Source organism: Heterobasidion irregulare (assembly GCF_000320585.1).
Source record: "Heterobasidion irregulare TC 32-1 unplaced genomic scaffold scaffold_08, whole genome shotgun sequence".
Lineage (NCBI taxonomy): Eukaryota > Fungi > Basidiomycota > Agaricomycetes > Russulales > Bondarzewiaceae > Heterobasidion > Heterobasidion irregulare.
In genome coordinates, this window is record NW_009258204.1 from 1,675,579 (window position 1) to 1,695,071 (window position 19,493).

The 19,493-nt window shown below is 55.3% G+C and overlaps 10 protein-coding genes across 10 annotated transcripts; 6 read left to right on the plus strand and 4 right to left on the minus strand.

Moving 5' to 3' along the window:
* The first annotated feature begins 891 nt into the window (after positions 1-891).
* HETIRDRAFT_410926 (uncharacterized protein) lies at positions 892-2,090 on the plus strand. The gene is made up of 4 exons (XM_009551114.1): positions 892-978; positions 1,077-1,320; positions 1,391-1,567; positions 1,627-2,090. Exons 1-4 carry the CDS (start codon positions 941-943, stop codon positions 1,942-1,944), a joined length of 777 nt encoding a protein of 258 aa, XP_009549409.1. The 5' UTR covers positions 892-940; the 3' UTR covers positions 1,945-2,090.
* A 43-nt stretch (positions 2,091-2,133) lies between these two features.
* HETIRDRAFT_387448 (uncharacterized protein) lies at positions 2,134-4,457 on the plus strand. The gene is made up of 7 exons (XM_009551115.1): positions 2,134-2,158; positions 2,218-2,344; positions 2,444-2,520; positions 2,580-3,068; positions 3,119-3,352; positions 3,406-3,710; positions 3,764-4,457. The coding sequence occupies exons 1-7, from the start codon at positions 2,143-2,145 to the stop codon at positions 4,313-4,315; spliced, it is 1,800 nt and encodes a 599-aa protein (XP_009549410.1). The 5' UTR covers positions 2,134-2,142; the 3' UTR covers positions 4,316-4,457.
* A 473-nt stretch (positions 4,458-4,930) lies between these two features.
* HETIRDRAFT_147435 (glutaredoxin-related protein) lies at positions 4,931-5,818 on the plus strand. The gene is made up of 4 exons (XM_009551116.1): positions 4,931-5,007; positions 5,069-5,349; positions 5,411-5,481; positions 5,555-5,818. The coding sequence occupies exons 1-4, from the start codon at positions 4,978-4,980 to the stop codon at positions 5,656-5,658; spliced, it is 486 nt and encodes a 161-aa protein (XP_009549411.1). The 5' UTR covers positions 4,931-4,977; the 3' UTR covers positions 5,659-5,818.
* Positions 5,819-6,110: 292 nt separating this feature from the next.
* HETIRDRAFT_244395 (uncharacterized protein) lies at positions 6,111-6,450 on the minus strand (the record flags this gene model as incomplete). The annotated part of the gene is made up of 2 exons (XM_009551117.1): positions 6,111-6,249; positions 6,320-6,450. Coding segments are annotated over 2 exons (270 nt in total), but the record flags the coding sequence as incomplete, so codon positions are not given.
* Positions 6,451-11,903: 5,453 nt separating this feature from the next.
* Positions 11,904-13,335, plus strand: HETIRDRAFT_147437 (cysteine peptidase C12). Its single transcript, XM_009551118.1, has 6 exons — positions 11,904-11,953; positions 12,012-12,108; positions 12,161-12,536; positions 12,630-12,876; positions 12,932-13,023; positions 13,118-13,335. The coding sequence occupies exons 1-3, from the start codon at positions 11,945-11,947 to the stop codon at positions 12,295-12,297; spliced, it is 243 nt and encodes an 80-aa protein (XP_009549413.1). The 5' UTR covers positions 11,904-11,944; the 3' UTR covers positions 12,298-12,536; positions 12,630-12,876; positions 12,932-13,023; positions 13,118-13,335.
* On the minus strand, positions 12,501-14,142 carry HETIRDRAFT_50850 (glutamate/ornithine acetyltransferase; the record flags this gene model as incomplete). Its single annotated transcript, XM_009550498.1, has 4 exons — positions 12,501-12,536; positions 12,630-12,876; positions 12,932-13,023; positions 13,096-14,142. The coding sequence occupies 4 exons, from the start codon at positions 14,140-14,142 to the stop codon at positions 12,501-12,503; spliced, it is 1,422 nt and encodes a 473-aa protein (XP_009548793.1).
* A 415-nt stretch (positions 14,143-14,557) lies between these two features.
* HETIRDRAFT_441224 (uncharacterized protein) lies at positions 14,558-15,758 on the plus strand. The gene is made up of 6 exons (XM_009551119.1): positions 14,558-14,624; positions 14,857-14,980; positions 15,043-15,107; positions 15,191-15,284; positions 15,345-15,505; positions 15,594-15,758. The coding sequence occupies exons 1-5, from the start codon at positions 14,611-14,613 to the stop codon at positions 15,366-15,368; spliced, it is 321 nt and encodes a 106-aa protein (XP_009549414.1). The 5' UTR covers positions 14,558-14,610; the 3' UTR covers positions 15,369-15,505; positions 15,594-15,758.
* HETIRDRAFT_410937 (uncharacterized protein) lies at positions 15,192-15,758 on the minus strand (the record flags this gene model as incomplete). Its single annotated transcript, XM_009551120.1, has 3 exons — positions 15,594-15,758; positions 15,345-15,505; positions 15,192-15,284 (listed from the first exon to the last, which is right to left on the minus strand). Coding segments are annotated over exons 1-2 (155 nt in total), but the record flags the coding sequence as incomplete, so codon positions are not given.
* A 246-nt stretch (positions 15,759-16,004) lies between these two features.
* On the minus strand, positions 16,005-16,604 carry HETIRDRAFT_323148 (uncharacterized protein; the record flags this gene model as incomplete). The annotated part of the gene is made up of 4 exons (XM_009551121.1): positions 16,005-16,194; positions 16,286-16,365; positions 16,436-16,486; positions 16,536-16,604. 4 exons carry the CDS (start codon positions 16,602-16,604, stop codon positions 16,005-16,007), a joined length of 390 nt encoding a protein of 129 aa, XP_009549416.1.
* Positions 16,605-17,067: 463 nt separating this feature from the next.
* HETIRDRAFT_50142 (uncharacterized protein) lies at positions 17,068-19,163 on the plus strand (the record flags this gene model as incomplete). Its single annotated transcript, XM_009550472.1, is given in 7 exon segments — positions 17,068-17,091; positions 17,151-17,182; positions 17,243-17,314; positions 17,332-18,002; positions 18,055-18,607; positions 18,689-18,842; positions 18,906-19,163. The coding sequence occupies 7 exon segments, from the start codon at positions 17,068-17,070 to the stop codon at positions 19,161-19,163; spliced, it is 1,764 nt and encodes a 587-aa protein (XP_009548767.1).
* Between the last annotated feature and the right edge of the window lie 330 nt (positions 19,164-19,493).

Below are 19,493 nucleotides of genomic sequence, written 5' to 3' on the forward strand. Positions count from 1 at the left end.
CTGATCACTGATCTAGCCCATCATCCCTCTACAGCCCTCTCTTGATCGTTTCAACGACAAAACACCGCAGGCCGCGCACCTTCCGAGCCGGCGGACTTGGCAAATTTCGATGTCTTCCGTCTCGTCGTGCGTGCATAATCACTACTGACTTGATGGCCGCAGCCCTGACTTATAAATATTGTCTCGCCCCCCAGCCTCGCCTCAGTCTTCGGCGCTTTTCAGTTTCCTTCCTCGCCTAACTCCTAGCGCCGCGGACCCTCCCGCCAGGCGCCCTACTCGCGGCCCCGCTCGGCGCTGCGTTCCGTTGACGTTTCAAAAAATGACACAAGACCTCGCAAGACAATCCCGCGACGTCTTGGAGCGTCAAGCAATGTCATCGAGCTGTCACGAGTGTCCTTGTCTTATCTGATAACATATCCGATCTTCTCCAGGCGATTGCCTGCGATTGTCCTCGACAAGTTTGGCTTTTTGAGGCCGCAGATAGGCTCTCGGTGATCTCTGGGCGCACTCAATCGGGGCGTTCCAGGCGGGGCTGTGCGAGACGTGATCGTAAACAACCTGGTTTGTCTCTGCGTCTTGGTCTCGTAATATATAGGGTCGTAGAGCACACCGGTGTTCTAGAAGAGTTTCGTACACATAAAGAGGGCTCCAACAAAGGATCGTCCTTGCATAGCGAAGTCTGGCAAAGTCTGGCATTATTTGCTTCCTTTAATTATGGCGGGAACTGAGTCCCTTTTCGTCGACTTCGCATTGGTCAACTGATGGTGAGGACTCATCTCGGGGAAAACACGTGAGGTGACTCCGGCTGTCAGCGTGCCGGAAGTGAATTCTGAGCACCTCGACGACCCCATGGGGTGATTCATCAAGTTCCCTCTGAAGGTCAGTCTCGGTCGCATCGACACCAACGAGTGAGAAATTCGTTGCAAACAACTCCATCATCATGAAAATCGAGAACCGGACGTTCATAGTCTCAGGTGGGTGAGTACCCTCCGCCCCTCCGAACTCTCGCTTTCCACAGTGCGCGTCCGGGCACATCATGAGGACTTGCGTCTCGATCTCAAACAGAATCTTCGCAGCTCTTCAGGGCTTGGACTCGCCACGGTGCAGACGCTGCTCGACGCGGGCGCGCGTGTGGCCATACTAGATCTGAGGCCCGCGGAGGGCCTGTCGGGCGACGCGCGCGTCAAGTTCTTCGAGACCGACATCACGAGCGCGGAGGACATCGCGCGGGCGGTCGAGGGAACGGTCGCGTGGGCACAGACGATGGGTGCGCGCCTCGGCGGGGTCGTCAACTGTGCGGGCGTGGGCACTGCTGCGAAGGTCAGTGCAATGCCCAACAATCCGCGTCTATGCTCCCGAGAACGCGCTGACCATGTTATGGACTTGCCAGGTCCTGGACATCCACGGCGAGCCTCACTCGCTTGATCTGTGGAACTTCGCGATCGGCGTGAACCTGACGGGGACATTCAACTTGACACGCCTAACGTGCAAGCACCTCGCTCAGACGGAGCCCGAGGGCCCCGACGGCGAGCGGGGCGTGATCATCATGGTCGCCAGCTCTGCCGCCGTGAGCACCCTTTCCCCTCTTCCTCGCACCTCCCTGACCGCGCCACGTCTGCCCCTCAGTTCGAAGGCCAGCCCGGCCAAGCGGCGTACTCCGCATCAAAGGGCGCGCTCGTGAGCATGACGCTCCCGCTCGCGCGCGACCTCGCGCGGCACGGGATCCGCGTCGTGACGCTCGCGCCGGGCGCGTTCGCGTCCGCGATGACGGACAAGATGCCGCTGAAGACGCGCGCGAGCCTCGAGCGCGAGCTCACGTTCCCCCGGCGGTTCGGGAGCGCGGAGGAGTTCGCGGGGACGGTGAAGTGGGTCGTGGAGTGCCCGTACGTGAACGGGGAGACGATACGCCTGAGCGGGGCGAGCAGGCTGCCGGGGAGGTTTTGAGCGCAGGAGTCCTTGTTTTTCTCCTCATTGCTCTGTCGAGTCGGTTGTGCGCCGTCGGAGAGCACATGTTTGTACGACGACGCAGCGCTGCAGATGCCAAAAGACAGTGAACATTGCGACCTAACCCCAAACCAGGGGCAAAAGTTTTACCACTGTAAAGCACGGATCGGGAATTTGGACCTCTCTTCCTCTCGAACCATGTCGACGCCCATCGGTGAGATTGTATTCGATGCCGTATGGCCCTGAGGCCCCGTTGTTCATGGCATAAACCAGCGCTCCTGTCCGTGTACGACAAGACCGACCTCCTTGACTTTGCGCGGGGCCTCTCTGCAGCCGGGGTGCGCCTCCTCGGCTCAGGGGGTACCGCGAAGAAGATCAGAGATGCGGGCATACCGATCGAGTGAGATTCGACGTCACTTTGAATATTCTATTCTCTTCTGTTCTTGGTCTGTTCTTCTGCGGTGCAGACCGGCTGACCGATTGGCGGGATGATGGACAGGGATGTGTCTGATATCACGAAGGCGCCCGAGATGCTAGGCGGACGCGTCAAAACTCTCCACCCCGCTGTCCATGGTGGTGCGCAACCCTCCTACCCTTCCCGTTTTTTTTTACCCTTATCCCATTCTGGTCAACAGGTATTCTTGCGCGCGACATCCCCTCCGATCAGAAGGACCTCGCCGCCCAATCCATCTCCCCCATCTCGATCGTCGTCTGCAACCTCTACCCGTTCACCGAGACCATAGCGAAGCCCAACTGCACGCTCGCAGATGCCGTCGAGGAGGTCGATATTGGCGGCGTCACCCTCCTCCGCGCAGCGGCGAAGAACCACGCGCGCGTCTCGGTGCTCTCCGATCCTGCGGACTACGCCGAGTTCCTCGACGCGTGGAAGGCGGGCAAGGGCGACGTCGGGCAGGCGATCCGGAGCAAGCTCGCGCTCAAGGCGTTCGAGATGACGGCGAAGTACGACGAGGCCATCAGCGGGTACTTTAGGGAACAGTATGCTGATGCCGCGGCGGACGAGAGCCTGGCCGGGCCGGTGCAGAGGATGGCATTGCGCTACGGCGCCAACCCTCACCAGAAGCCCGCGCAGGCCTTTGTATCGGAGGGGGAGCTTCCATTCAAGGGTATATTTTTTGCTTCTCAACTGCGCTCGTTCGCTGAGGTGGTGTTGCAGTCCTGGCCGGGTCGCCTGGTTACATCAACCTCCTTGATGGACTCAACTCGTATGCACTCGTCAAGGAGCTACAGGAGGCTCTTAACCTTCCCGCTGCGGCATCCTTCAAGCACGTCTCCCCAGCAGGAGCTGCCGTCGGCCTTGAATTAAGCGAGACTGAGAAGAAAGTGTATGGCGTGGACGATCTCAAAGAGCCGTTGACTCCTCTGGCATCTGCGTATGCGAGGGCGCGTGGTAGGCGTGTTTCACACCCTAATTCACACCCCTTCCTCACGATCAGTTCACAGGCGCTGACAGAATGTCTTCGTTTGGTGATTTTATCGCGCTGTCTGCGCCGTGCGATCTGGCCACGGCCCGCATCATTTCTCGTGAGGTCTCTGACGGCATCATCGCTCCGGGATACTCTCCCGAAGCCCTCGACGTCTTGAAGAAAAAGAAGGGCGGCAAGTACTGCGTCCTCCAGGTCGACCCCAACTATGTCCCCTCGGAAGTGGAGACGAGACAGGTCTTCGGCGTGTCCCTCCAACAGAGACGGAACACCGCCAAGGTCGACGCTAAATTATTTGATAACCTTGTCACCAAAAATAAAGAGGTATGATCGTCCCTCTTGCGATAGCGCCGTGTTATCTCAATGACCAGAAACAGCTCCCTGATGCCGCCGTGACGGACCTGATCGTTGCGACGCTTGCGCTAAAATACACGCAATCGAACAGCGTGGCGTACGCCTATCACGGCTTGATCGTCGGCCTCGGCGCCGGGCAGCAGTCGCGCATTCACTGCACGCGCCTCGCGGGGTCCAAGGCGGACAACTGGTGGCTCCGGCACCACGCGCGCGTGCTCGCGCTGCCGTTCAAGAAGGGAGTCAAGCGCGCGGAGAAGGCAAACGCGATCGACCTCTTCGTCGGCGGGGAGGCGCTCGAGGGCGGGGAGAAGGCGCAGTGGGAGTCGCTGTTCGAGGAGGTCCCGGCGCCGCTGAGCGAGCAGGAGCGCGTGGAGCACGCGAAGCTGTTGGACGGCGTCGCGTGCTCGAGCGACGCGTTCTTCCCCTTCCCCGATAACGTGCATCGCGCGCGGAAGAGCGGCGTCAGGTACTTGGCTGCGCCGTCCGGGAGCGTCATGGACGCGGAGTGCATCAAGGCGGCGGACGAGCATGGGATCGTGTTCGCGCATACCTCGCTCAGGCTGTTCCACCATTAAAACGGAGCTGGCGTGCGGCATGTGTCCGCAAGCGAAAGCGGGATACGGAGAAGTAGCGCTCGTTGTACAAATATAGAATCATTACGCCTTGCTTTCGTCGATGTTGTTGATCTAGCTTGGAATTTTCACTGACTTCCAGCGATGTCGTCCCCGAGTTCTGTTCCGGGCAAAAATTGCGGTAATGACGATGACCAGTCGATGGCCGCATCCGCTTGTAACTTGAAATTTTCTCGAGGCTGTCAACGACCTGTAACAATCTACCAAGCCTTTATCAGCAATATCTTTATAGCAATAACGCTCTGGAAGAACGTCCGTGCAGCTGTGTTGCTTCGGTCAGTGTCCCAGTGTGCTAGCGTAAATCTCATGCAAAGGACGGCCGGAGAATACCATAAATCTAGCACATGTGAGTCTTGAGGAAAAAGTGCACCAGCGTTCGACCTTATAGGTCCACGTACGTGTGCGACCCTTGTCTGCAGAGGTTCAATCTGAAGTGCATATTTCAACCAACGGGAAGCCAGCGATTCTGAAGCACCTTCCAAATAAGGAGGTGAATCGATGATGTAATCCTCGTTTCTCAGCTCGCGGCCAGCCTCGGGCACCCAGCCAGACCTTGAGTAAGTCGATCCCTCCTCTCTCGAAACCCTCACCTCTTCAACTATCCCATGATGTTTCGCAGTGCTTTCCGGTCGCCCGTACGCATTACATTATTCTGTGCAACGCCAGAGCATTGACAAACAATAATGCACTCTATAGCTCGTTTCATTTGCGCGCACAGCGCCCATGACGGTGTCGAGGGCCCCCTCCTCGCTCCTCTTCCGCCGCATGCTCTCCGATGAGGCTCGCATGCAAATTCAAAAGGCCGTGGACTCGTCGCCGCTCGTCCTGTTTATGAAGGGCACACCAGCGGCCCCACAGTGCGGGTTTTCGCGAGCGGTGATTCAGGTGCTGGATCTACACGGCGTACCCCCAGAGAAGATGCAGACGTACAATGTCCTGGAAGATTCGGAGTTGCGGAGTGGGATCAAGGATTTCTCGTGGGTCTTTGCTTGCTCATATCCGTCGGCCGATGATCCACTGAGTTGCGTACCTATACAGTGACTGGCCCACCGTACCACAGCTCTATGTTAAGTCCGAGTTCATTGGAGGCTGCGATATCGTTCTAGGCAGTGAGTGCCTGCAACGTCGATGTCTTCGCTGAGCTGGCTAATGGCGTTGATTGACTTCTGTTTACGTTCATAGTGCATCAGTCGGGGGAACTCGAGGAACTTCTCCAGAAGAACGATGTCATTCCTAAGAGCTCCGAGTCTGAGGCTGAGCCCTCTGCACAACCAGCCTCTTCATGAATGGCATCTAGTCATGATCTTTGCACATGCGCAGCTAGATGCAAATGTATCTATATCTCGCCCTTCTTCAATACACGTCAGTCATTCCAATCAGGGACTCATCAGCTCATACATGGTAGAATTTTTATCTTGAGTCATTTTCTACTTGACGAGCACGCTGTTTGATGACTTCCTAGATTCGGGAGTCTCCATTTAGAGAGTGAAAAATAATATTTCGTTCATAGGAAGTGCACCGACGGTGAAAACTCTGTTTCATCTCGGGGTACAGTCTATCCGCTTCGAGGCCTACAACAGCTCTCAATTATGACCTGCCTTAATCTACGACTAGTCCTTCTAAACCTCTATGCAATTAGGGTGAACGTACACTATAGAGGGCCATAAGCCATATGAACTTGTCAGAAGGCCATGCATTCGTTATGATCTGTCCCAAGTGTATATCATTCATCGGGTGTGTACTCAACGACGCCCCCGGGACCCAGATGCCCACGGCGAACCTTCTCACCCCGAGCGCGAAGAAGGTCCTCGACGGTACGAAGCTTGCCTTCCTCGGTCGACTCTTTAAACCAACCGAGGTGATCGGCAATGAGATGCCTGGAGGACTTGTGAGCATATCCAGGCAGGAATGGAACAGCGGTGCTAATTTATGAGAAAATCAACGCACCTGTTCTTGCATCCCGGACACTCGATGAGGACTATGCCCTTCTCATACGATCGCTTCGTAAATTGGTGTGTAGATCGTTCGCCACAGTCTGTGACCGTACATGTGAAAGTCAATGAGAGGCGAGGCTCGATTGGCTCCAACGGTATGGTTTGTGATGTTGTGAGTCCTGATGAAGGTGTTGATGGCAGGGAAGACGCGCTCGGTAGTGGAGGTTTGCTGGACGACAAATGTCGGACGGCTAGGTAGAAGCGAAGCTGAGTGGATAGTGTCGCGGGGAGAGATGGAGAGGGCGTGAGCAGAGATCGTAGGCGAGGTGATATGCCTGTGTTTCGGAAGAGGCGAGAAGGTAACATGGGGAATATAGCAAATAGTAACCTGAAGTATGAGCTTGTATGCTTTGGGTGCTGTGCCTCGACAGATGAAGTTTGTCAGTGGAACGCCGTGAGTAAATAACCCGAAAACGGTAGTGACGCGCTTTCAATCTCCGCCTTGAGCGCGTCGCGTAATAACGTAGCAGTTGACTGCTCTTCCACGCTCTCCACGACTTTCCATATTTACAGCCCATTTTCGTGATCTTGACCGACACGGAATCATGACTGAACGATCGAGACGCGAGACAAAGTCCAAGCTAGACAAGCTAGCAGCATATAAACGCGCGCGGGAGGGAGGTGGAAGAGCCTGGAAGGTGTGTTGATTCATCTAAATCTCTATTTCTTGCGTCAGAATCGCGAGCGTGAGTTACAATGCGCGTCATCTCAGCATCGATGAAAGGGCGTATATCCTAATATATGTACTCATTCTTCTATGTCTCTTCAACTTGACCTGCGAAGGGAGTATAGCGGTAGCAGATGTACTGATGTCACTATACCTACAGGAGGAACAAGACACTGATCTTTATGATGAAGTCACGGAAGACCAATACAAGAGTATTGTTCGAGGTCGCCTGGCGAAAGATGATTTCGTTGTCGATGACGGTATCGGAGGCTACATGGACAATGGCATGGATGACTGGGCGGGGAATGGCGAGCAAGCAGCACAAGATTCAGACGATGACGTCGGTAAAAAGCGTAAGTGAACAATGTGATCCTGTTCTGTTCACGCTTGACCTTTCGCAGCGAAGCGCTCCTCGAACACGGGCAAAGCACCAGTGAAAGCCAAAGCTCGACAACCTCCTCCCGTTAAACCCACTATGAGCGCTTACCGGCCAGCTGTATCAGCTGAACAAGAGACCGATTTCATGTCTTCTCTGCTTGGTGATATGGATAATTTGAAGGATACAGCTCTACCATCCTCGAAGTACGCCTCCAAATCACGCAAAAGAAAGCCCTCACCTGGTTTTAACGATAAATCATCCTCCCCCGACACATTCGCCTCGTACCGCACACCTCGCAGTGGCCGAACGAGTGGCCGAGGTGATCCATTTGCCGATAATTCTTCTGATGGCCACATGTCAGATGGGTTTGATCTAGCTCAAGGTCCATCGTCAGATGACGACGTGATGATGAGCCCCAAGAAGAGGGTCAAGATAGAGACAAGTGGTATCATGCCAGCGATCGAGAGCTTAGGTCGCATGGATGTTGGGGTGACCGACGATGTTGACTACGATTCTTCTTTCGACGAAGCTGACATGGCGGCATTCATGGAAGTTGACGAGGAGGAAGATGTCAAGCGGAAAAAGATTGAGTCAAATACGGCCATCTCATCGAGGGACAAAAAACCGTCGAAGCCACTCAATAAGGCTGATTCCAAGCCCTCTTGGCTCTCCGTTTACGACTCTCTCGCTGTGGCCACTGATGAATCGTTCGGTACACTAAACACCGCAACTACAATATCCCCCCCGACATCCAATATCTCAGCGCTGGAGGAGGATGGCTCATTCAGGTTCTTCTGGCTTGATTACATGGAGCACGAAGGAGTCCTCTACTTTATCGGGAAAACCGTGGACAAGACGACTAAGGCGTACGTTTCGTGCTGCGTAACGGTGATGAACCTGCAGCGCAATTTATTCGTTCTTCCACGAGAATACCAACTTGACGAAGACGGATTCAAGACGGATGTGGTGCCTGAGATGAGTGATATATACCAGGACTTCGACCGTGTGCGTCAGCAGGCTGGAATCAAGTCATGGCGAGGGAAGTTCGTAAAGAGGAAGTATGCATTTGAGGAGCCTGATGTTCCCAAGGAAGAGACCCAATGGTTGAAGGTGGTATACGGATTCAACGGTCAGCATTAAACTTCGCATTGAGAGTCTAAGATACTGACACATACTTATACCCTAGAACCACAGATACCTAATGTCACCAGCCCTAACTTTTCTCGTGTGTTTGGGACGAATACGAGCGCTTTCGAGCTCCTCGTTTTGAAACGCAAGATCATGGGGCCATGTTGGCTTCAGATCAAGAAACCTCATGTCGAGCACAAGGGAGTAAGTATTTTCATGTAGTCACGATTGTTAGAACCTTCAACCGACCTTTTCCAGGTTTCATGGTGCAAGCTGGAGGTGACTATCACAGACCCGAAAGATATCAATCCCTTCTCGGAAACGGATTCTGATGCACCGAGAGATCTCCCTCCGTTGAACATTGCGAGTCTAAGTGTTCGGACCATTGTAAATCACCAGGAGAACAAGAGAGAGATTGTCTGTGCTACTGCCAGAATATGGTCAAACAGTACGCTATAACCCTTATCTCTTTAGCGAAACCGGGCGAGATATCTGAATGGATACTTTTAGTCCAAATTGACGATCCTACGCCACCTGAAACACTTCCTTGTTCTGTACATACATTTGTACGTCCACTGGAGCGCTTTCCCCCGCACTTTGAGGCGAAAGCTAGGTCAAATGCCAAAGGCCTCATCTCACCCATGAAGAACGAGCGAATGCTGCTGGGTAGCTTGCTCGGTATGGCTGCCCGTCCCCACCCGTCCATCTTGTTTTCACTGAATTTCGGTATCCAGTGACGCTACACAAGTTTGATCCAGACGTGATTATCGGTCACGAGTTCCTTGGTGTCTCGCTCGACGTCCTCCTGCATCGTATGAGGGAGCTGAAAGTCGACCACTGGTCCCGCATGGGTCGTTTCCGTCGCTCGCGCTGGCCCAACATCGGCAAACAAGGCACAAATATGCGTTTCTTGAATGGGCGTCTCCTGTGCGACCTCGCCAGCGACGGCGCGAAGAGCATGATCTCCTCCACAACTTGGTCTCTGACTGAGATGTGTAAGACTCAACTGAAAAGCGATCGGCAGGACATTGATCCCGATGATACTGCAAGCTATTTTGATGGAAGCGTGGGTTCTCCCGACAGGCTCATAACGTTCGTTAGGCATTGTGAGCTAGACGCACATTACCAAATGGCCATTGCATCCAAGGTCCAAATTTTGGGTCTTACGCGGCAGTTGACAAACCTAGCTGGTAACTCATGGTATGCTCGTACTACGGCTTACGGATGGGTTTGGGTTTAACCGGATTTTTTTGCACAGGAACAAGACGCTGAATGGTGGTCGAGCCGAGCGCAACGAGTACATTTTATTGCACGAATTTCACAGGCTCAAATATATTTGTCCTGACAAACAGTGGGGCAAAAAGTCTGCGCCAGTTCGGGTTGTGGAAGATGGCGAGGATGGCGAAGGAGCAACGAAAACAGGATCCAGCAAGAAGGACAAGTACAAAGGCGGCCTTGTCTTTGAACCCAAAAGAGGGTTATGGGACAAATTCATCCTCGTCATGGATTTCAACTCGTTGTACCCAAGTATCATCCAAGAGTACAATATCGACTTTACAACTGTGGAAAGGGTGGAATATCAAGTATGTAGCTGCGGGCTCTACCTATGCAAGTTACTCATCAGGTGTTGCAGGGTGGCGAAGAAAAGATTCCGGAACCCCCAGACTCTGCGGTTCCACAGGGTGTCCTCCCTCGACTAATCGCTACTCTCGTCAGTCGTCGACGACAAGTAAAATCCTTGATGAAGGACCGTTCCATTCCCCATGCAAAGCTGCTCCAGGTAATAGATAATTGTATTTTCAGAGTTTTCCATCGATCTCTGACGAGCGAGGCATAAGTATGATATCAAGCAGCAAGCGCTGAAGCTCACTGCGAACAGTATGTACGGGTGTCTTGGGTTCGAGTACTCAAGGTTCTACGCTCGTCCTCTTGCCGCCCTCACGACGTTCAAGGGTCGTGAGATCCTCACACAGACAAGAGAGCTAGCTGAAAGCCTGCGGCTCGATGTACGTTTACTTGTTCTACCCCTTCATCCCTTGTTTTTACGAAATCGCAGGTTGTATATGGTGACACGGATTCTGTGTTCGTCAACTCGAACGTCACCGAACTCTCCGAAGCCTTGAAGATATCCGCTGAATTCAAGAAAGCGGTCAACGACCGATATAGATTGTTGGAGATCGATCTTGACGGCGTGTTCCAGCGGTTGCTGCTTCTGCAAAAGAAGAAATACGCGGCCATCAAGGTCGAAGAGGGAACCAGGACGTCGACGGAGATCAAGGGTCTTGACATGAAACGCAGAGAATACTGTGCATTGTCAAAAACAGTATCCCAGTGTGTCTCGACCTCGACTCAACCTGTATCCTTGATCCGAACTTATCGCTTGACACAGATACGTCTTGGATCAGATCCTGTCTGGAGAAGCGACCGAGACAGTCGTCGAGCGTATCCACGAGTACCTGACAACGATGGGTGCAGACGTGCGCGCGGGCAAGATCAAGCTGGATGAGTTCATCATCTTCAAGCGGCTCGGTAAAGATCCAGCGGAGTATCCAGACGCTAAGAGCCAGCCGCATGTTCAAGTCGCGCTGAAGATGAAGGCGAAGGGCGGAAACGCCCGCGCCGGGGACGTCATTCCTTACATTTTCTGCGTCGGAGAGACCACAGAGACGGGAAAGACTGCACAAGCTGAGCGGGCAAGGCATCCTGATGAGTTGAGGAAGGTCGGAAGCGATTGCAAGATCGGTGCGGCACATCCTGTTGTGCGATCAATTAGGTCCATTTGCTCAGTTGATCCTACAGATTATCAGCACTATCTGTCTCAGCAGATATTGCCGCCTATCGAACGTCTGTGCGAGCCAATAGAGGGCACGGACCGCGCCCGCCTCGCAGAGTGTCTAGGTATGTCGTATGCTGACATGGTTGTAGTTGTGGAAGCTGACAATTCTTGCAGGGCTGGACCCCGGTCGTTACCGCACAAGTGCGGCAGGCGAAGCCGATGAACGATACTTTGGAACTCTCGATTCGCAGATGCCAGACAGCGAAAGATTCAAGGACGTCGATCCGTTCGTCGTCAAATGCCGCCATTGCAATGAAAACATGCCGTTCGCCCCGGTCGGTGACCGCGAGGTGATTTTGAATTCTGAGCTCAGCTTCTATCAGAGGCGGGTGTTGACATCATGTTGCAGACGTCGATGCTGTTTCCCTCGGGCCTGACTTGTCAGTCGTGCCAGAAACCCATCAACACTGCTAGTTTGGAAGTGCAGCTTGACCGCCAGATCAGGGACCACATCGGTCGCTATTACGAGAGCTGGACAGTATGCGATGATCAGACGTGCGGCAATCGGACGAGGATGATGGGGGTCTACGGAAGGCGATGCTTGAAGGCTGGATGTCGTGGCCGTGTCATGTTTGAGGTATGTTTTGTCTCTACTTCAGGTGTACAACAGAGACAGAGACTCATTTCCCCTCCAGTATTCCGATGCACAACTATATACCCAGCTGAGGTATTATTCGCACTTGTTCGATGTGGACAAGGCGATAAGATCGGCCGCGAGTGGAAAGAGACAAGGTATGCTCGTTCGCGCACCCGCCTCGCCCACCGATTCTGACGCGTTTGGCAGACGATATCATGGCCTTGGGGAGTTTACAGAGTGAGCTTCTGCGCCGAATGTCTCGGACGGTGGAGAAGTATCTGGACCGGAACGGGCGCAGATGGGTTGACATGGGAAGCTTGTTCTCTTTCATGAAGCTTGCATGACGCGTTGTGAGCACCACCGAGTGCGGGTATCGTGCAAGTGCATAGTCAGATAGTGTTGTATTCTTTATTAAGGTTGACATCGTTCACAAGTGTTTCAAAGCTTGAAGCAGCATGGCGCGGGTTTCCGAATTTCTCTGTTCTCTTGGGTTCAGCGGATCGGTGGAGGAAGTAATTTATGCGTATGCAGTCTCTCGCTGTGGTACTTAGCTCCTGTAGTCGCCGTTGATCCTGACATACTCCTGTATACACAACGAAAAGCGCCCATCAGCTTTCGTCCGATATGCACGCCAGATGTCTCGTTGAGGGATGATGGATAAAGGGAGGATGCTCACGTAGCTGAAGTCGCACGTCCAGTACTTGGCGCTCTCGCTCCCAAGCCCGAGCTCGACACGCACCTCGAGGTCCTCGAGGCTCACGATCTCCTTCGCGCGGACCTCGTCGACCTTCTCGGGCTCGCCATTGACTAGGAGGGCGAGGGGCGAGGAGCCATCGGTGGGGATGAAGGAGACGCTGACGCGCGTGGGGTCGAGGGGCGTCGAGAGCGGGATGGAGCCGGTTGCGGCGAGGATGCGGCCCCAGCTGCGGATTTCGAGGTGAGCGAAGGGGGCAGGGTGCTCAGAGAACGTGCACGTACTTTGCGTCTTCGCCGTAGAGCGCAGTCTTGACAAGCGCGGAGGTGGAGATCCGCGCTGCTATCTTGTGAGCGTCTTCGTACGTCGTCGCGCCCTGCGGTGTGAAAAATGCAGGTCAGATAAGGGGGTGTTTGAAATACACCGGAGAGGCGAAACGACAGCGCACATCAACAGAGACGGTGACGAACTTCGTTGCGCCCTCTCCATCCCGCACGACTAGCTGCGCCAGATCCTGCGCGAAGCTCGTGAGCTCGTCCCGGAACGCCTCGTATCCCGCACGATCGCGCTCCTCATCGATCTCCTCGACCGCGGCGCCCTCCTCACCTGCCGCAGCGCCGTTCGCGAACGCGACGATCGTGTCGTTCGTCGACATGTCGCCGTCGACGCTGATCGAGTTGAAGCTGCGGTCGACGGCGTGCGCGAGCGCGGACTGCAGGCTGCGCGGGGAGACGGCGGCGTCGGTCGCGATGCACCCGAGGAGCGTCGCGTGCGGGGCCATGTTCGGGTGGATCATGCCCGCGCCCTTGTCGACGCCCGCGAGGCGGTACGTGCGCCCGCCGAGCGCGAACGTGCGCGCGCGCAGCTTTGGGAATGTGTCCGTCGTCATGAACGCGCGCGCGAAGCGCTCCCATGCGGGGAAGCCTGCCCCGAGGATCGCAGAGGGCGCAGAAGGAGATGGGGGCGTGGAGGGGGACAGGGCGTGGATGCCGGCGAGGATGTTAGCGATGGGGAGGGTCTGTCCGATGACGCCTGTCGACATCACGAGCGTCGCATTGGCGCGCGGGGGCGGAGGCGGCACGAGCAGCGTGTCCGTCGCGCGGACCATCGCCCACGCATCGTCGAGCCCCTGCTTGCCTGTCACGGCGTTTGCACAACCGCTGTTCACGACGAGTGCGCGGGCACGGCCGGCGCTCCCGGTAAGCACCTCCTGGGACACTGTCACCGGGGCGGCCCTGAACGCGTTGCGGGTGAAGCACGCGGCGGTGGACGTCGGGCGCGGGGAGGTCGAGAGGAGGACGGCGAGGTCGAGGGCGCTCGGGTCCTTTTTCACGCCGCAGTGGACGCCGGCGAGGGCGTAGCCCTGGGGAAAGGAGGCATCAGGAATGGGCTGGTGGAGGTGGGCCTTGGAAGGGACGGCTTTGGCGGTGAACGTCGAGGTTGCGGACGACGAAGACAGCCTTTTGCAGACGGCGGGCAGACGGCGCGCGGCCATGGTGGTTCACGGGAACGACTCGGGACGTGACTCGAGCGACGCGAGCTCTGCCTTTTGTACGCACGCTGGGCGTCCATCGACGTCTTGTTCACATCTTCTGGCGCTCGACAAACAGCAAAAAAAAAAGATGTATTTCCTTCCATCAGCGCCGGTCGTGAAATTGTAGTACAAGACAAGCGGTGCGACTGCCCGTGAGGACAGCGCGGGGAAAGGATACGCGCAAAGAGACGCTGCTCTGCCACTGCTCCGTTACTCGACTGCGCGGTGTCGGCGGCGGTCGAGTGCAGCTCTGAAAGACTGCATCAATGACGTGCAGAACAGAGACGCGCCGCGACGCACAGGCAAAGCGCTGGCGTGCGGCCAAACACGCGTCAACAGGTATGCGATAGCTGGCCCCGGCAATGTCCGAGGGCATACGCAAATCGACATCCTCAAGCACTCGACGACTACGGGCCTTCGAGGGATAAAATGGCATCAACAAGGTGAGTCCACGCTTCGGGACAGGGCTGGGGAATGCAGGAATGTCGTTTCGAGAGCAAGAACGGTCGATTTGTGAGGTTGAGCGGGATGGATGCGTGGACTCTCGAATGGATGTCACAAGGGCCTGGTCTATGCAACCCCACACTCTTGCACCCGCCTCTCCCCTTATTCGACGCCCTCCCCGCCCCCCGTCGTGCCGCCGCTGATATCGACTTTTGCGCCGCTTTGTTGTAGACTCTACAGCAAGGGCCGCGTTCTCGGCCACAAGCGCGGCAAGCGCAACACCCGCCCCAACACCTCCCTTCTCCAGATCGAGGGCGTCGCCAACAAAGAGGATGCCCAGTTCTACCTCGGAAAGGTGAGTTCTTTGCGCCTGCTTTTGACGCTCCCGCGCTGGGTGCTTATGGTCGGGTCGGTTAGCGCGTTGCATACGTCTACCGCGCGAAGAGGGAGATTCAGGGCTCGAAGGTTCGTGTCATCTGGGGGTGAGTGTTTTGCTGAATCTCTCTGCGCTATGCGTTTCGATGGATAGAGGCGCTGACTATGCGGGACGCTTCCCTCGTTCTAGACGCGTTACGCGCTCTCATGGCAACTCTGGCGTGGTGAAATCAAAATTCAGGTCGAACCTGCCGCCACACGCATTCGGCGCCAGCGTCCGCATCGTAGGTCCACATCCACAACGCCCTCTTTCAAGTCATTTAACTTGTCTCTTTCGCCTCCAGATGCTTTACCCGTCGAACATCTGATTCTGTATTTCTGTCACGTTCCCGACTCGCTCTCCCCTACATATTGCAATATGACATGCATCATGGCCAGCATGCTTTCGACTCGCATAATCAATTTTGATCGTTATTTAGGAAGCCTATGCGACGTTCGTTCAAAAGTAAGTGCCCCGTCATGAGGTTGAAAGTACAAATACCTCGGAATGTTGAATTCCCTTTCTACACCCACGTCTGTTCCCTGGATTTCAGAGCTTGCCGCATTCACTCTTCTTCCCTTCTGCATATCTCGTCGTTAAGCCCGATACATGTCCCCTGGCAAGTGTTTGAAAATGTTGGGCAGAATAGATTTTCAACGTAGTGTTGACCGCAAACATCGCCAGTGTGTATCTGCAATGTGAAAGATGGTTGGCACGAGTACACAGTAACTGAGATGATATGCATTGAACGTTCCCTCGCCCCTGAATAAAAGTTGGCCTGAGCGGAATCACCTACATCTCACAACAAGACGTGAACGAATCACAAGTCTGGCAGATATCATATAATCGTATTAGGGTACTTTTACACCATGAATCGTACAAAGAGGTGCACTCAAAGATACGGGGAGGGAGAAAAAGGGAAGAGGGCAAAAGAGATAAAAAGAAGGGTGCTGCAAACTGATCATCATCGCACGACGACGTCCATCTCGATAGCAGCAATAGCTGTCACTGTCGGCCGTTTATTCTCTCGTCCCAGCCCTGCTGCGCGCTCGGACTCCTCGATTGTGTACGCAGGCTGCTCGAGCTGCTTGCAGCGCCGTTTGTGGACCTTGCTCCTCCAGTGGGTATGCAGCGCAGCGTCGGTCTCGAAGTATCTGCGCAGTGTGGAGGAGGGCGCGGTGGTAGTGGGGTGTGTGTGAATGTCATTTCAATGTGGATGGAGGGATGGGAGGTGCTGGTGCTTACTTTGCGCATTCGACGCAGTAGTGCTGCGCCAGGCCGGGCTTTTCGTAGTCCAGGGGCTGAGCCTCAAGCTTTGCGCGGTTCTGTAGAGTCAAGCGCATGGAGTGGTTAGGTGGTTAGAATGGGAGGAGGATGAGAGGAAGAGGGGGGAACCTTTGGGTCGAGGTCTATCAGCTGGATCTGGTCGAGGTCTTTCGTGCGGGCCTGCGAGGGGTCAGTTGGGGGGAGGGATAAGTCACGAGGGGGTGCGCACCCGCGTCCGCGACGCCCGATGGACGTCTCGCTGTGCTCTGTGCGTTCGGGAGCGGCGAAGGCGGCCCATTGGATCTGTGCAGCAACGAGGAGAGGAAAAGCCTTGGGTGTCCAAATCGGGATCGCAAAGATGCATCCTAGGGTCTTGGGGGTCCCTGGGCTGTTCGGCAGCCTCCGGCTCGTGGTGGTACAGCTGTGCAGCAAGCCAGGGCCATTAGATACGAATTTCGGGTATGCAACTGATCTATTTCTTGTCATTTCCCGCTGATTATGCTTTACGGATCAGCTGCACTCAGTATAGGAGGAGTTGATATGTGCTGGGGGGCCCGGTATTACCGATCAGCGCGTGCCGTTCGAGCTCCGCGGCGGCAATGGCGGAGCGCTCAAGTTTGTTTCCTTTCTGTTTCCTCCACTTTTCCCTTGTCATCACAGGGCTAGGCGACTGCATTCTGCGTCTGTCTGCGTTCTGGCCTCGAGCTCAGCTCGTTTATGCGTAAGGGATAACGAGGCAATATTCTCGACGTGAACGTGGCATGCGTATATTGACCTGGAATCTCGTGAGTGGGATGAGGACGCGTCTCACGTTCATTACGACGGGTCTGACGCGTTGTTGCAGAACGGAGTCCGCACAATTCCACAGTATCACCCGTGAGATACCGTCACCCGACGCGCTTGAACCCTGCTTTTTCTCAAGACGTCTGATTTTAGATGGAATGTGCACAAGTCATGGAACGGGATCCTCCAGGAGCTGGGTGCCGACATCCTGTGCTTTCAAGGCGCGTCGTTCGACCCCGCAGACGCGTTCATCGTGATTCTGACACGCTGACAACAGAGATGAAAACAACACGCGCGGCAATCGGTCGGGATGTCGCATTGCCGGAGTTGTTTGACTCGTTCTTTTCATTCCCATATTCGAAAGGGGGCTACAGCGGTGTCGCCGTCTACACCAAGATGGACGCGGTAGTCCCGCTAAAAGCCGAGGAGGGTCTCTCTGGCAAGCTGCAACCGAAACCCGCGCTGTCACCCGAGGAGCGTGTTTCACCTTCATATCCTTATGCACATGAGATAGACATGATGCCAGACGCTGAAGGCAACACACCTTCGGATCTTTCAAGCTTAGACTCCGAGGGACGTGCTCTTGTCGTCGACCTCGGACTCTTTGTCTTAATCAATCTCTACTGCCCGAACGAGACGTCCGATGCTCGGCTGCCGTTCAAAGTCAACTATCACTTACTCCTGCAGGAACGCGTCAGGAAGCTTATCGAAGAAGGACGCGATGTGATCGTTCTCGGTGACATCAATGTCTGTGCTGCTCCGATTGATCACTGCGATGGCCATCTGCCCAGCAATGCGAGCACTTTCTGGGATCACCCCGCCCGAGAGTGGTTTCATAAGTGGCTGCACCCCAATGGCCCCATGATCGACGTGGTGCGCGACTTTTGGCCTGATAGAAAGGGCATGTATACGTGTAGGCAGCCTCGTGTGCGTCTCCTGCTATCGCCCGGCTGATCATTCTGCAGGTTGGAACACCAAGATCAGTGCACGGGAGACGAACTATGGTACGCGGATTGATTATATCCTAGTCACTCCCGGCCTGCTGCCGTGGATCAAACACAGTGACATCCAACCTGCGGTCAAGGGCTCTGATCACTGTCCTGTGTATGTCGACTTGCACGACGAGATCACGCTCGCCTCGGGCGACAAGCTCACCTTGCAGGACGCGATGCGGATGGACGGCAGCAAGCGCGATCCGCCCCGTATCGCCGCCAAGTACTGGGAAGAATTCCTCGGCAGGCAGACCTTGCTGTCCAGTTTTTTCGGCAAGCGCGACCATAGCAAGGCGACTACGCAGGTGGCAGGCTCCCCACAAACGCCCCCTTCAGAGACACTCGCTCGCTCATCCACACAGCCTCTTCCCACAGCCGCTTTCGATGCATTAGGATCTTATCAGACAGAGCCGTCTGCTGCCACGACTCTGATCGATGCATACCCTTCTCAGACGACGGGGATCCCCACCACCTCTCAAGCTACGATCTCGCCAGACGGAAGCGAAGCACCTAGTACACTCACTGTGTCAGATCACCCAGCTCTGGCACCGCCTTCCGCTAGCCCTTCTCTCCGCCCATCACAGAACCGGCGCAAGCACCCGCGAAGCGAAGAAGCACCCGCAGGCGCAGCCAAATCGAAGAAGCCCAATCGCGGCCAATCGAAGCTTTCGTCCTTCTTCGCCAAACCGCCTCCGACGGCGAAGGCGCCCAAGCCTCCCGAGATCGTCGAGATTCCGGACGATGACGACAACGACGGCCCCGTCGGGGCGGCGCTCATTTCGACACCGCCGGCATCGACCCCAGGCCAGTCGGCCCAGGAGCAGATGGATGCGGACTATCGCCTCGCCTGTGAGCTCTCTGCGTCCCAAGAAAGCGCCCTCGCGCGCAGCGAGGCCGTCGCCTCCGCATCGGGATCGCAGGGCTCTACGAAGGATCCGTCCGAAAGCAGAGAAGCCTGGGCATCCCTCTTCGCCCCAGTTGCACCACCCAAATGTGCCGCCCACGGCGAGCCGGCGAAGGAGCTGCGTGTCAATAAGCCTGGCCCGAACAAGGGCAAGACGTTCTACACCTGTTCTAGGTAAGGTTGTTTATAGAAAAGACTTCCTTTGTATGGAGAGGCTGACGGTTTGAACTTGGTGGGTGGGGCAACCTTCTAGGCCAGTCGGGCCAGGGTACGACAAGGGGCGCAGTGAGCGGCTGAGGGAGGAGGTGGACCATCGGTATAAGTGCAACTTCTTCAAGTGGTCGAGCGAGTGGAAGCGGGAGGCCATGCGCGCTAACAACGCAAAAAAATCGTGATGTACCATCTTCCATCCCCTTCTCTTTGGACCCATCATCCTGTAAGCATACTCAACCTTCTTGTGACCTATACCTATTTGTATACTATTTGCTCGTACATCTTTTGATGAATA

Coding starts and splice junctions, on each gene's coding strand:
- HETIRDRAFT_147437 (XM_009551118.1), top strand. Junction 12,109..12,160: donor CGCGAGTGGAAAGAGACAAG/GTATGCTCGTTC, acceptor CGCGTTTGGCAG/ACGATATCATGGCCTTGGGG.
- HETIRDRAFT_410926 (XM_009551114.1), top strand. CDS start 941: ATGAAAATCGAGAACCGGACGTTCATAGTCTCAGGTGG. Junction 979..1,076: donor ACGTTCATAGTCTCAGGTGG/GTGAGTACCCTC, acceptor GAATCTTCGCAG/CTCTTCAGGGCTTGGACTCG. Junction 1,568..1,626: donor TGGTCGCCAGCTCTGCCGCC/GTGAGCACCCTT, acceptor TCTGCCCCTCAG/TTCGAAGGCCAGCCCGGCCA.
- HETIRDRAFT_387448 (XM_009551115.1), top strand. Junction 2,345..2,443: donor GATGCGGGCATACCGATCGA/GTGAGATTCGAC, acceptor GATGATGGACAG/GGATGTGTCTGATATCACGA. Junction 3,711..3,763: donor TTGTCACCAAAAATAAAGAG/GTATGATCGTCC, acceptor GACCAGAAACAG/CTCCCTGATGCCGCCGTGAC.
- HETIRDRAFT_147435 (XM_009551116.1), top strand. CDS start 4,978: ATGATGTTTCGCAGTGCTTTCCGGTCGCCC. Junction 5,008..5,068: donor GCAGTGCTTTCCGGTCGCCC/GTACGCATTACA, acceptor TGCACTCTATAG/CTCGTTTCATTTGCGCGCAC. Junction 5,350..5,410: donor AGTGGGATCAAGGATTTCTC/GTGGGTCTTTGC, acceptor GTACCTATACAG/TGACTGGCCCACCGTACCAC.
- HETIRDRAFT_441224 (XM_009551119.1), top strand. Junction 15,108..15,190: donor AAGGTTCGTGTCATCTGGGG/GTGAGTGTTTTG, acceptor CCCTCGTTCTAG/ACGCGTTACGCGCTCTCATG. Junction 15,285..15,344: donor TCGGCGCCAGCGTCCGCATC/GTAGGTCCACAT, acceptor TTTCGCCTCCAG/ATGCTTTACCCGTCGAACAT.